At 41.2% G+C, this 14,125-nt stretch overlaps 1 protein-coding gene across 1 annotated transcript in view; it reads left to right on the top strand.

Annotated features, from left to right (window-relative positions):
• Window positions 1-14,125, top strand: part of HENMT1 (HEN methyltransferase 1) — a 541,131-nt gene that overhangs the window by 282,912 nt on the left and 244,094 nt on the right. Inside the window, exon 5 of the mRNA XM_086936308.1 lies at window positions 1,645-1,827. Coding sequence (XP_086792434.1) covers window positions 1,645-1,827 — 183 coding nt within the window. The remainder of the gene's footprint in view (window positions 1-1,644; window positions 1,828-14,125) is intronic.

Here is a 14,125-nt window from a genome sequence, read left to right as displayed (position 1 = left end):
ATATACATATTCCTAACCTATCCCTAATTTCGCCTCACAATTCCATAGGCATAGCTTCCATTGGTGCAGTGGTGCCACAACACTTTCACTCATGTGTGCTTTTGATCTCGAACCACTCATGTTGTGCTTCTACGCACCGTGTTACTTCAGAATAGCTACAAACCACAATATTTTTCTGTAGTATACCTTCATATCCTTCCAATGCTTTCAAAAATTCATACAGAACCAGCTAACAAGATACGTTGTTCCTTGCCTCCCCCTCTTACACAACAACAATGCCTATATCTCTTTCTTTCCCATCCCTAGCGTACACAACTACACTTGCTGGAAATAGCTTAATTATGTGCAACAGATGCTGTAATGCCATGCCCTTAAAAAGCCATACAACTGAAATGCATGTTTTCTTACAAAGTTGAAACAGAATCCCAAGCACCCAATTACTTTCTTGCACTTCAGCCCAAAACAACATGGCTACACCACTGAGCACTTTTTAAAACAGTTGAGTGCTTGCGTTGTCATCTAAAAATTAAACGCACATGTCCTTCTGAAGCAACACACCATTACTGTTTTTCTAGGACCCTTTAACACACGAATTTGAAGTCCCACTGAGCGACTCAAGCTTATGGATAACCGCAAAGATGCAAAACTTTGCCCTGGACGAGGAAGTTATAAATCTGCCATAATGTAATATGTGCACTCAACACCTTTCTTTTCAGCAGCGGCTCTGCAACCCAGATAATGGGCTGCATGGCTACACACTTATAAGGAAAGCACACAAGATGATGGACGGAATGTTGCACAATGGCAAAACATTCACCCCCAGTCACAGATCTGGGTTTAATCCATCGTTATTTTGCTCACTAAGCCACCCCAGTCCAGACATGGCCATATGCAAATCAGTCTTGACCCTGTGCCTCATGGGAACAGTCCAGCCCGAACTGCCAAGCCATGTCTTCCCTGGACCGGAATCAAGCATCCTAGGACTGGGTTCTGGCTATCAGCCGTCTTCAGCCAGGATAGCTTGACTCCAGTGGCGTGGAGAGCACTGGACTCACGTCTGAGCAAACCTGTTGCATTCGGGGTGACAAATGCAAAAACAACAGAGTTGATGGACAGAAGGCTTGCTGAAGACGACCGGTCCTAGGATGCTTGATTCCGGCCATGCCTGAACTGGGGTGGCTTGGTGAGCAAAATAACGATGGATTAAACCCAGATCTGTGACTGGGGTGAATGTTCTGCCATTGTGCAACATTCGGTCCATCATCTTGTGTGTTTTGCTGTACACACTTACAAGGTCCAAAAGGCGAGACCTGTTGGCTGTGCCAATGCTTGTTTCCAATCCGTGCGAGTCAAATGCAGAAACTGTGAAATTGCCTGCAGTTTAGCGTCCACTTTCTGAGGAAGGGAAAATGGGCATTTCCCCCAGCACTAATACTAGGCAGATAATTGCATCTATTGGTGCCCCAGTTACTTTATCAAAGTTGGTAGTTCCTAGAGGCAGTTGAGTTTGCAGTGTGTGTTATCTAAACAAAGACTCCGTCAGTGGTCTTGTTTCTGGACATCTAGTACTAACAACTATTATTTCATAAAGCTGTATTTGGCAGTGGTACTGCGCAGTTACATGGGGTTTGTTTCATATTGCAGAATAGAGCATCTGGAGTCGAAAGAACTGGAGATGTTCCCAAAGGTGGTATTTGGTTTTATGGCTCCTGCACGGGTGATTATCAGCACTCCAAACTTTGAATTCAACCACTTGCTTCCAAAATCGACATTGTTCAGACATCCAGATCACAAGTTTGAATGGAAAAGAGAAGAGTTTCAGTGCTGGTAAGTACGGCTTTCAGCTGTAATTTACAATGACTACTTTTTTTTACATATACTTTGATGCATCCATATAATAGTATTCCGTACATCTGGACATTGCTGAGTGCTGAAAGAAATGATAAAGTGACATTTGTGTTACCCTATTAGATAGTATTGTTACGGTTTGATGAATCACACTTGATTGGTATAACTGCAGTTTGAGAATGTTGATAAAGAAAATCGATATTTTGTGTTTTTATAAGATTCATGTTAATAATCTATTAGGATAATTCCAAAGACCTATTGCATCAACTAATTTTCTAAGCCAGGCATCCTTAATCTTTCAGTATATTGATGTAATTTTTGCTAAACCCTGTTTTGATTAAATAATTTTGGATAGCAAAGAAATGCGTTTTCATCAGAAAAATGCTAATGGAGGTTACCAGAGTTGCTGTTAAATATAAAGATTGGCAAGGCACCTAGGATGGATAGATTAAAAAAAATCCAAGTAACTACACAGCCAAAAATGCATTTCGGAAACTAGGAAGCATATCAAAAAGAATAACTTAATGTACACATTGACGTAAAGTAAGGAAACCGTGTAGTATTAGACATCAGTTAAAATAACGCGAACAGCGTAAATCACACAGGTGTAATTTTACCAGAGGTAGGAGGAATATTCTGCATAGGTATGTGGTAACAATATTATATCAAACACACAAAAGTCGATGGGAGGAGTACTTGCAATAAGTTTAACCACTGTCAATTGCTCAGGGTAGCATTTTAACTGATCCAGCGGCAAACCAGCCTCAGATACTCTAATACCTCATACTCAACTTGGGCCCATAAACACACACTCACATACAGGCTAGTTAAATCCGCTGGGGTCATTTTTTATATAATTGTCCCTCTTAGATTAGTTATCTGATATTACTAACCAGTCTTTCACTAATCAAAAAGTCCTTTCCTCTGGTCAATGGACCATTAGTTGAACTAGTTGATGGTGAAATGACATAAAACATAATTTACTTTCTCTGTAATGAAATAACCACTGACTCTGGAACATTTTAAATGTTTATCTAGATGAAATTCATCTGAGCCAAGTTCAAAATACAGAACGGTCTCCTTCACCATTGGAAGGAAAACATTCAAATTAATAAGAATTTCAATGACGATACTTGTAAAGGAGAGGATAGCGAGAGTAGTACAATTTGAATCTACAGAACAGTATATTTACCTAGGATGGTGTGAAAACCGACCTCTTTACCAAGGAGTTGGGACGGGGCCTCTGGGAAAGGATAGGAGACAAAGGCTTTTGGTTTCATGGTCATGATTCAGGACAGGATAAGGTGACCTCTTCTTGATCCGACACCTGTGTTGCACCCTTCTCTAACACCATCTTCCTCCTCGATTCTTCGGCGATCATCTTCTAATTATTTGGCACAAGTCTGCAATATGATTCTGCTTCAGCATTCGCTCGTTACTCCAACAGCATCCTGAGCTCTGCAGCAGTCTGCTCTGTCTGTTCTTTCTAACTCACTAAACTATCTCAATTATACCTTTCTTATGCTATGTACTACCCATTAATGTTTCAGTTTCATAGAACTCTCAATTCTGGTTGGACAGGCAAAGTGGATGATCATCACACCATACCAGATTTTCAATACTTTCTTCAGTTCTCCCGCCTGGCTTTCTGTTGTTTAATCTGGACAGACCTGAGGGGCGTGGGGGTGGCATTGCTATCCTATACAGAGAGACTTACGTTTGTAGGGCCCAGAAGGGCTTAGTTGCTGACTGTGAGGGCTGCCATTTTTCCCTACAGCTATCTCCCACAGTGGCCCTGTCAGGCTTACTGATTTACCGGCCCCCAGGCTGTCTGGGCAACTTCGTAAGCTCCGTAATGGAGACTGTGACGACGCTGGCCTCATCGACAACCAATTTTATAGTGTTGGGTGATCTTAATCTCCATTTCAACGACATCTCAGATTCAACAGCCCGAGACCTTCAAGGTGACTTGAAAGCATGTGAGTTGCCTTTAATTAATGCTGGAGCCACTCATTATAAGGGCCACTTATTGGATCCAATGTTTTCTAACATTCCCAGCCTAATGGCTAGGCCAGCATACCCTCTCCCATGGTCTGACCACTTCTTGGTCTCGGCTGAATGGCAAATCGAGGTAACTCATCCATCGGCCCACCAGGACTTCCTGGTGGATAGAGCTTGGTCTAGATTATCGATCAATGACTGGACCCTCAAACTGGTGGACTCGCTCCCCGCGCCCGAGTCAGATCCAATTAAAGGAGATGCAAATTTGAATCATTGGTTGTCCGCCTCATTGGATGCCATTATCCCTAATAAGAGAGTCCAAAAGAGGGCGAAAAGAGTCGGATCCGCTCCATGGTACACTGCTGAGCTGCGCTTGCTTAAGAAAGGATGCAAAAAGTTGGAGAGGGTATGGAGAAAGAATTTAGAGGCATATAGGCGAGAGGAATATCGCGTAGCTATGAGGGGCTACAAAGCCGCCCTTCGGCTTGCAAAAACCCAATTTTTTGAGGAGCGCATAAGATCGGCCTCAAACTCTTCCAGGGAAACTTTTAAAGTGGTGCAAGAACTTCTTAAAGTTCCTGAACCTGTGATTACCTATGACAAACAGAAATGTAAGGAGCTGGCAAACTTCTTTCATACAAAAATAGAAAAGATACTTAGCTCTTTGCCTCAAACTATACGACCTCAGCAGATCCATTTAAAGAATTCCTTAACCCAGCACAGAGAGCTATCTACCTTTCTAGATACTTTCGGCCCAGTTTCAGAGTCCGAAGTACTGAAAGTTCTTAGATCTATAAAAAGTGGCTCTCCTATGGATCCGGTCCCTATGAAATTTTTAAAGGAAGTAGCATCTTCCATCGTGACTCCTATCACTGATTTGATGAACGCTTCTTTTTCCCAGGGGTCGGTGCCACCGAGCTGGAAGACAGCCGTGGTCAAGGCTCTGTTAAAAAAGCCTAACTTGGATACAGCTGAACTGGCAAATTTTAGGCCCATATCTCTGTTGCCATGCCTTGGTAAAATCGCTGAGAAACTAGCGAATTATCAATTGTCAGACTTCTTGGAGTCGAATGGCCGGCTCCGAGATTCGCAGACCGGATTTCGTCCAGGCCAGGGCACTGACACTGCCCTTCTAGCAGTCGTAGAAGAAGCCAGACGCATTATGGATTCAGGAGGATCAGTGGCAGTGATCCTCCTGGACCTTAGTGCGGCGTTTGACACCGTCAATCATCAGGTGTTGATTCAGCGGCTGTCAGAAGTAGGCGTGGCAGGGGCCGCCTTGAAGTGGCTTAGGTCATTTCTTGACGGGCGCTCATATCAGGTTTGGGAAGGCAGCAACCGGACTTCATCTATCCCCCTCCTGTGGGGTGTGCCACAGGGCTCTTCCCTTAGCCCAACATTATTTAACGTATATATGGCCCCCCTGGAGGATGTGGTGGCCCCGTATAACATCAAGATCATCAGCTATGCTGATGATACTCAGCTAGTGGTCGCCTTGTCACAACTGGTTGAGAACCCCGATCTGCTGCACTCATGCCTTTCGGAAGTCCACACCTGGATGGACGACTCAGCTCTCAAGCTGAATGGCTCTAAGACAGAGATAATGATGCTAGGAAATAAAGCCCCCCCTCTCCCACTGACCAGCTGGCCGAGCTGTATGGGTGACTTCCCCAGCTTGAAAGAGGAGATTAAGAGCTTGGGGGTCTGGATGGAACAAGATCTCTCGTTCAGGACCCAAGCAAAAAAGACGGCAGGAGTTTGTTTTGCCCTGCTACGTTCAGCACGTAAAATCTTCCCCCTCCTTCCATTTCCATCTAGGAAGTTGCTGATTCAGGGGCTGATAACATCACGACTCGATTACAGCAATGCCCTCTTTTTGGGTGCCCCTGAATCCACTTTTAACAAACTACAGCAGATACAAAATGCGGCGGCCAGACTGCTTATGGGTACGCCTAGAACTGAGTCAGCCAGACCCGCCTTAAAGGCACTGCACTGGCTTCCAGTGCGGGAAAGAGTAAAATTTAAGGCACTTTGTACAGCTCACAAAATTCTTCAGGGAACAGGACCCCCTATTTTGAAAAATCTAGCTGTGCCTTACAAAGCGAACAGAACGTTGCGTTCCGACCATAATCATCTCCTCCTAGTCCCCAGAGTAAAGAGGGCACGCACCGGCGGGAGAAGATTCTCGGTTAACATAGCGACGCTTTGGAACTCTCTACCTTTAAAACTGCGCGCTGAGACCTGCAAATGTCTGAAAACACATCTGTTTCCTGTGTAAATGTGCCTGACTGACTGTTTTATCTGTTGGTGTCTAGATAAGCGCTGGGATGCTCCAGGGTAACTGCGCGCTATATAAAATTTTAATAATAATAATAAGTTCAATTGTCTAATGATCCCGCCCCTTAATTTTTATTCATAAATCTTTATTCATAAATCTTTATAAATCTAGCGCTTAAATACCCCTGGTGATAATGCGCTTTATAAGTGTATATTAACATAAAATAACATAACATTCCCACCCGTATTCATATTTTTGTCATCACAAAGTATACATTTGTGCAATATTTCTTCCTTTCACTGGACATCAGTATGGTTCCCAGGGTATGTTGCTGTTTCTTTTCTTGGATGGCATTCAAGGATGACAGTGCAGCTTCTGGCTGATCTAGACTGCGTATGTGTAGTGGGTTACATGGGATATAAACTTTGGTCCGTGCCAAAGGCCCGAATGCGAACTAATAAGAAAGTCAAAAAGAAGTATATTGATTTCAAAACAAAATGATTTCACTGCATACCACCTATCTCCATTCTAATCCCATTTACTTTTAAATGCTCTCCTTGCATTAGCAGTTAGTAAAGTAGCTTTATTTAGTTTCAGCAAAGCAGATGTCAAGCATGTGAGCTTTCAAGTGGCCATGTTAGAGGTGACTGCGCAAGTGCAGAAAATTCCCTCCAAGCAAAAGCTCGTCATTACTACGTAAGTGCAGTTGACGCATGCACAATACAATTTTCCACGTAAACAACCATTTTAGATTTCACTCGAGTTACTTGTTAGTAAGACACGTCCGCAAGCTTCTCTATTCTTGATGTTTGAAATGTGGTGTATATTAATTGCACAATACACAATTAGTATGACGTTATGAGTTATGAGAGGATTGTCTTCAAGCAAGTCTCTTTTCTACGATTCCTTGCTCCATCACTCTTTTGCATACCATGCAACCTCAGTTTGGACCCTGCTCCAATAGGAACAGTGTAGCCCGAACAACCAGGCTAGGTCTTCTCTGAACTGGAACATGAGCAACCCAGGACCAGTTTCGCCCCATTTGGGGTACATCAGACAGGTGTAGCCTAGCCCTAGAGGTACAGCAAGAATGGGACTCACAAATGAGCAAACTTGCCACTTACGGTATTCCATCAAACACGCAGAAGCTGATGGGAGGAATGCTTGCAATAGGTCTAGCCAGTGGCAATCCCTCACTCGGGGTAGCATTCCAACCTATTGTTCCTTTGCCCACTATGCCACCTCAGTTTGGACCCAGTCATACGTGAATCAGTCTTGGCCCTATTCCAATAGGAACAGTCCAGCCTGAACAAGAACACAAGCAACCCAAGACAGGTTTAGACCCTGATTGTGACTCATCGGTCAGTTGTAGCTTGGTTCCTTTGACATAGTGAAGACAGGGCCCATGTCTGGGAATACCCTTGCCACTTAGGGCATTACAAAATTATAGGCAAGTCGTATAAACCTCATGTGGTATCATCAGCATAGTGAAGTTTAGACCAATATATTGACATGTGATTACATTCTAAGGAAGGGACATTAAATTGTTACATAGTGGGTGCAGTTGTTCCATGAGCAGGAGTTTTGAGCCAGTGAGCTGCACTTCAGCTATAGGGTGCAAAACCCGGTATTTTGCTGGAGTGCGCAAGACCTCCTGATTGCTTAGCTGTAAGGTCATCAGTTGGTGGGAGATAGAAGACTGGAAATATATATATATATATATATATATATATATATATATATATATATATATATATATATATATATATATATATATATATATATATATATATATATATATATATTTTTTTTTTTTTTTTTTTTTGCATAAGGACATAAAAAATCCCCGGGGAGACCCATCGTTTCCTCGATAGGAAGCCTCATGGAAAGCACATCTAGGTTTATTGACACCTACCTGGCCCCTTTTGTGAAGGATCTGCCTTCCTTTGTCAGGGATACCCAAGATTTCCTAAGGTTAATTGACGGCATCAAGTGGGAGGCGGATATGCTTCTGATTACCCTAGATGTCGCCAATTTATATACTTGTATCGGACACCAAGAAGGGAACTCAGCAATAAAATGGTTTCTTGGCAAGAAGAACATACAATACCATCAGCACAATTGTATGCTTCTCAAAATGACAGAGTTCTGCCTCTATAACAATATTTTTCTGTTTGCAGGTGTTATGTACCGTCAGACCAGAGGGATCGCCATGGGCACGTGCTTCGCCCCCAGCTACGCAAACCTGTTCGTGGGCTGGTGGGAGAAGCACTAGGCCGGGGGGCGGGGGTTGGGGGGGACCAACAAAAAATGACTAGACCATGTAATGATATGGACAAGATATATTGACGACTTGTTTGTCATCTGGCAGGGCGACAGATCCTCGGCTGAGGAATATGTTGCTGAATGACAACAATCTCAATTTGAGATTCACGAGCACCATCAGTGATAAATCCGTACGCTATCTCGATTTAGAGGCCTTTACAGCAGGGAGCTCTCTACAAACAAAACTTTATCGAAAGCCTACAGCGGGTAATACCGTACTACATGCGGGAAGTCACCATCCCAAATGTATGATAAGAAACATCCCTTTTGGTGAATTGCTCCGCTTGAAGAGGAACTGCTCAGATCCAAGTGATTTTTCACCCCCTAAAACCATCAAAAACGAAATCCATTCAAGGCTTTTTTCCTTGTATGCACTGCAAGGCATGCAAATATAGTAAAAAGCGGACAAAGTATGAGGGGAGACCTAATGACTCATGACCCAACAGAGTAATCACAAAATTTCTGCATTGCAATTCAGAATTTGTGATTTACTGCCTGGTCTGCCCGTGCTCTAAGAGACATATATCGGGAGTACCAGCAACCCGGCGAAGAAACGTATCTTAGAGCACATGCGTGCCATAACCAACAGAGATAAAAGCTACCCTTTGGCACGCCACTTTGAAACCCACCATAATAGCATTAGGGACCTGTTGACTTTCTTCCTCATAGATCAGTTAGAGAGGAAAGAACGAGGTGGAGAGAAGAGAAGATCATTGAGGGCATTAGAATCAAAATACATCATTGATCTCCAGAGCATGCAACCAAGGGGGTTAAACAACGACGAGGAACTTTGGGTACACTTGGAGTAGATCATTTGATTGGATTTTCTGAATGACATTTAAACGAAAAATGTCCATTTCAAATGAGATTCGGTTGACAACACCCAAACAGAATACAGAAAGGCAGAAAATAAAACCTTAACACACCCCACTCTCCAAACCACATCTGAAACAAATAGATAAGCTACACTGACACATAGGCCCATACAGGGCGAGACAAGAGGAGGAGGGAATATGTTATAATTGTAAATGCCCATTCAGGGTAAGATGAAAAAAATGCATATAAATACACATAGAAAATAGAAGATGGGGAAATATATCGATATGATGTTGTTTGGAAAAATATTCAATCTAGATTGTGATCATTATTGAAATAACCCTATGTACCCCGATATGAAATGTAATTACATGATCCTTGAAATGCAATATATGCATGATCTGGGTGCTATGGCATGCACATGGGTTGCTTTTTTGAAATCAAAAGAAATTAACGATTTATTTTCCCAAAATGAATTGTGTATTATATGCAACACAATGAAATGTGAATGGAATCTAATATGGTTGGTACCATATTGTTTTTAATAGCACGAGCACTTTACTGACACCAATCTCCGTGTACATTGTTACAAACAACATAGTACACTGCAAGATGGCAGCCGAAAAGAATCTGGCGTATTAGTCCTCTTTCTATGATTAGGGAGGGGTGGGGATAAATTGGTGTCTATTACGATACACTGGTTAACACTGAGGAAGCCTTAACTGTGAAACGCGTTTGTCAAGGGGGCAAGGGGGTCTGCCAATAAATCATCTTTTAAAATCAAGCTCAGAGTGCCGTCTACTTTCGTGTGAAGAAACAAGTGTGTGTTACCAATATATGTTTATATATGTATATATATGTATATATTACAATATCAAAATCTCATGGACAAGATCAGTAAGAACACCGAAATAATAGTGAAAAAATCCTATAAGGGTGGAAACATAGTTTTATGGCCAAAAGATCAATATGAACAAGAAGCGATGCGACATTTAAACAATGCTCACTGTTATGAGAAAACATCAATGAAAGCATATAATAAAGCGAAAGATGCCCTGAATAAAGATTTACAAAATTGGAAACGAGAGGGGTTAATTTCAACTGAGGAATACAACTTCATGTTCAATGAATATCCGGAGGTGCCCTTCTTGTATTTGTTACAAAAAATACATAAAGGAACGTTTTCAATTCCAGGCCGTCCTATAATATCAGCTATTAACAGCATGACGGAGCAAGTGGGGCAATATATAGATTTTTATATACAGGAGCTGGTAAAAACTATGCCCTCTTATTTGAAAGACACAGGAGATTTTTTAACAAACTAGAGGATATTGTATGGACTGATGAGATGATTTTAATGACTCTGGACATAGACGATATCGAACACATATGTGGCCTACAAGCAATTGAACATTTTTTAAATACCAGGCCTGCAGAATATGTATTGCACAATAAGATGTTATTGTCATTGATTACTTGGTGTTTAGATAATAACTTCTTTTCATTTAGTAATGATGTTTTTAGACAAAAGCAAGGAGTTGCCATGGGGGCCTGCTTTTCGCCGAGCTACGCGTGTTTACACGTGGGCTTCTGGAAAGAGCAGGTCGTCAGGGAGCAATATAAGGAAATTTGTGACAATAGGATCATGAACTGGCTGCGTTTTATAGATGATGTTTTTATACTTTGGAAGGGGGATGTTGAAAGTGCAGAGGATTTTATCAGAAACATCAATGTTAATAGTTTTAATTTGCACTTCACTTCACATTTTAGTCCCACCTCAATTGAATTTTTGGATGTGTGTGTCTATGTCGATAACAACAGACTGGCCACAACTGCGTTTAGGAAACCAACTGCTGGTAATACAACTTTACACGCAACAAGTTCACATCCTAAACATCTAATCGCCAGTATCCCCTATGGGGAGATCCTTAGGCTAAAACGCATCTGCAGTGCACCAGAAGATTTTACTAGATGTCAATCCGAAGCCCTTGATAGAATGAGAAGAAGAGGCTATACTGAAAAGACATTAGCAGGTGCAGTATTAAAAGCCAGCATTTGATCTAGAACATCACAATTGCCAAGGGAGACAGAATCTGAGGATGAAACAAGAGAAGTGGAAGAGGCACCTAGATTAATTATGACTTACAGTGCTCAAGAACGTAAAATTAGAGCCATTATGAATAAAAACTGGCCAATTGTTCTGACATATAATATTTTAAATGAAAAATTACCTGTCAAGCCTGTAATAACATTCAGAAAATCTCAATCAATGGCAACTCAATTATCTAGAAAAAAGACTGAGGGAGCACCCGTAACATGGTTAACAACAAAAAAAGGCTTCTTCAAATGCATCACATGCCGTGCATGCAAATTCGGTGTCAATACAACGAAATATGATACTCCCTTTAGAGATAGAGGTTGACATCAAGGGCAAGTATAACTGCCGTACAGATTTCGCAGTTTATGTTCTCACGTGCACCTGTGGGCTTAGGTATGTGGGAAGTACAAAGCTCCAGGTGCACGTGAGAATACTTCAACACATTAGAGCAATTATGAACTGCGATCCTACTTATCCAGTCACAAGACATTTTAAAGCTGTCCATAATAAGGATATTAACTGTCTATCCTATTATGTAATTGACTCTGTCCCCATGCCACGAAGAGGAGCTAACAGAGAGAAGTTATTGAGACAATTAGAAACTAGATACATTTTAAATTTGGATAGTAAATATCCAAATGGTCTTAATGATACGGAGGACTTGCACACTTTCCATTAGATGTATTACTTTATTTAATCGGTGGGAATTTTAGGAGATCATCATTGTAGTTTTAGGAGAACCTTTCAGAAATTTTTACTTTTGTTCCCCCACACAGGCTTGTAATGGGTGAGGCCTTCTAAACTATATATATTGATGAAATACTACACATGGTATGGGACATTTATATTCTTCTATCCCACCATGTAGCCTTGGTTCCTAAATTAGGTTCATTGGTTTTAACTATTTTTTATATTATCTTTGCACATATGATCAGCACTTTAAAAAAAAAAAAATTATGGAATCGTATCATGCGGGAGTAGATATAATACTGGCTATATTTGGGGGCTAGTCTTTGATAAATTTAATTGGAGTCTTGATAATACATTTTTTAGATTGTTTCGATGAATAATATAGGCAGCTACATGTTTATTTATATTTTTTGCATATTTTGCACTAACGCTACTGCATTTAGGCAGCAATTTGCACTGTGATTTGTCAACATGATCAAAAGTTAAAGATTGCATATTTTGCACAAATTAATTGGTTTATTTTGGATGTAGTAATGTCCATCTAAATCTTTGCCTATTTTGCAAAAACGCTTCTGCATTTATGCAGTAAATTGCACTTTTGTTCGTTAATATGGACCAAAAACCGGAAATAGCGTATGTTGCACAAAGCATATATTAATATGTTGTTTTTAGAAATACGACTCACTTTAAAAAAAAAAAAATATGTATTTATTTCTGCGTATTTTTTTCACATAAGAACTGCGAGATTTGCACACATAAACGGTCATTGAAGCTGCTATGTTCAAATAACTTAACATTCTCTTCCAGGGGTATCCTCATCAAAGTCATAAGCACATGAATATTCCCGCCCATGTGTGGGACCCCGGAAAACATATATCATATATATGTTGCTCTACATATATGTATATATAGATATATAAAAACACACTCACAATGTAGTCCTCTCTGTAAGAGCTGAACAATGCTGCAAAAGACTTCTTTGCACATAAACATTCCAATTAAAGCAGGGAGAAAGAAAAACCTTTGAAAACTGCTTTATTACACAGTAGAAAAGGTAATCCTGCAAGGAAAATGAAAGCATTGTCAGCACATAGGCTGCATTGTAGTTAAAACCATAGAGTAGAAAGCTGAACAGCTAACTCATATAGAAAGTAACAGAAAACTGGCACTGTGCCTTTAAGGCAGCCATGACCCCTAGCTCCCATCATGCCTCAGGGGTGACAGTTAGGTCAGTTGTTCTTTGCGGATAACCGCAGACCATTTCTTTAAAAAATCATACATATATTTCACATAACTACTTGCCCGGGGAGGTGGGTGGGTGGGTTGCTTATGACTTTGATGAGGATACCCCTGGAAGAGAACTAGGATTACAGGTAAGTAACTAATCCTTCTCTTCCAGGGGATCCTCATCAATAGTCATAAGCGCATTAATAGAATAGCAAGCCAACCCCTCATCCGGCGGGCAAGTAGACTGGAAACCATGCAGACATCAGAAAACAACCCGCCTTTAGGCGAGCACAGGCTCCGAGCCTTCAACACTTAAACAGATTCCGCAAGGAGGCCTGGCCCACTTGGGTATCTGCTCTGGAGTCTGAATCCAGACAGTAATGTGTGGTAAATGTGTGAACAGATTTCCAAGTTGCCGCTTTGCAAATCTCAGCCATCTGTACATTATGCAAAAAAGCCACTGTTGCCGCTTTGCCCCTACTTGAGTGAGTCTTAGGGGTAGTGAGCAAAGGTTTATTTGCCAATTGGTAAGATAACTTTATACACAAGACTATCCATCTAGGGATGGTCCATTTGGAAGCACCAAAACCCATTCTGACCGAACCATAGTTTACAAACAACTGGTCAGATTTTCTCACAGATTTTGTGGCTTCTAAGTAAAATTTGATAACCCTCTTTAGATCCAGCGAATGCAGAGCTCTCTCCGCTAGAGTTGTAGGGTTTGGAAAAAAGGAGGGCAAAGAGATTGACTGATTTACATGAAACTCCAACACCAATTTAGGTTAAAAAAAAAGGGTGGGTTCCCATAACCACTCTATTATGGTGGAACACTGTATAGGGCT

This window comes from Lissotriton vulgaris, chromosome 1_1 (assembly GCF_964263255.1).
Source record: "Lissotriton vulgaris chromosome 1_1, aLisVul1.2, whole genome shotgun sequence".
Lineage (NCBI taxonomy): Eukaryota > Metazoa > Chordata > Amphibia > Caudata > Salamandridae > Lissotriton > Lissotriton vulgaris.
Note: the sequence above shows the minus strand (reverse complement) of the source record. Positions and strands in the feature narration are given on the sequence as shown.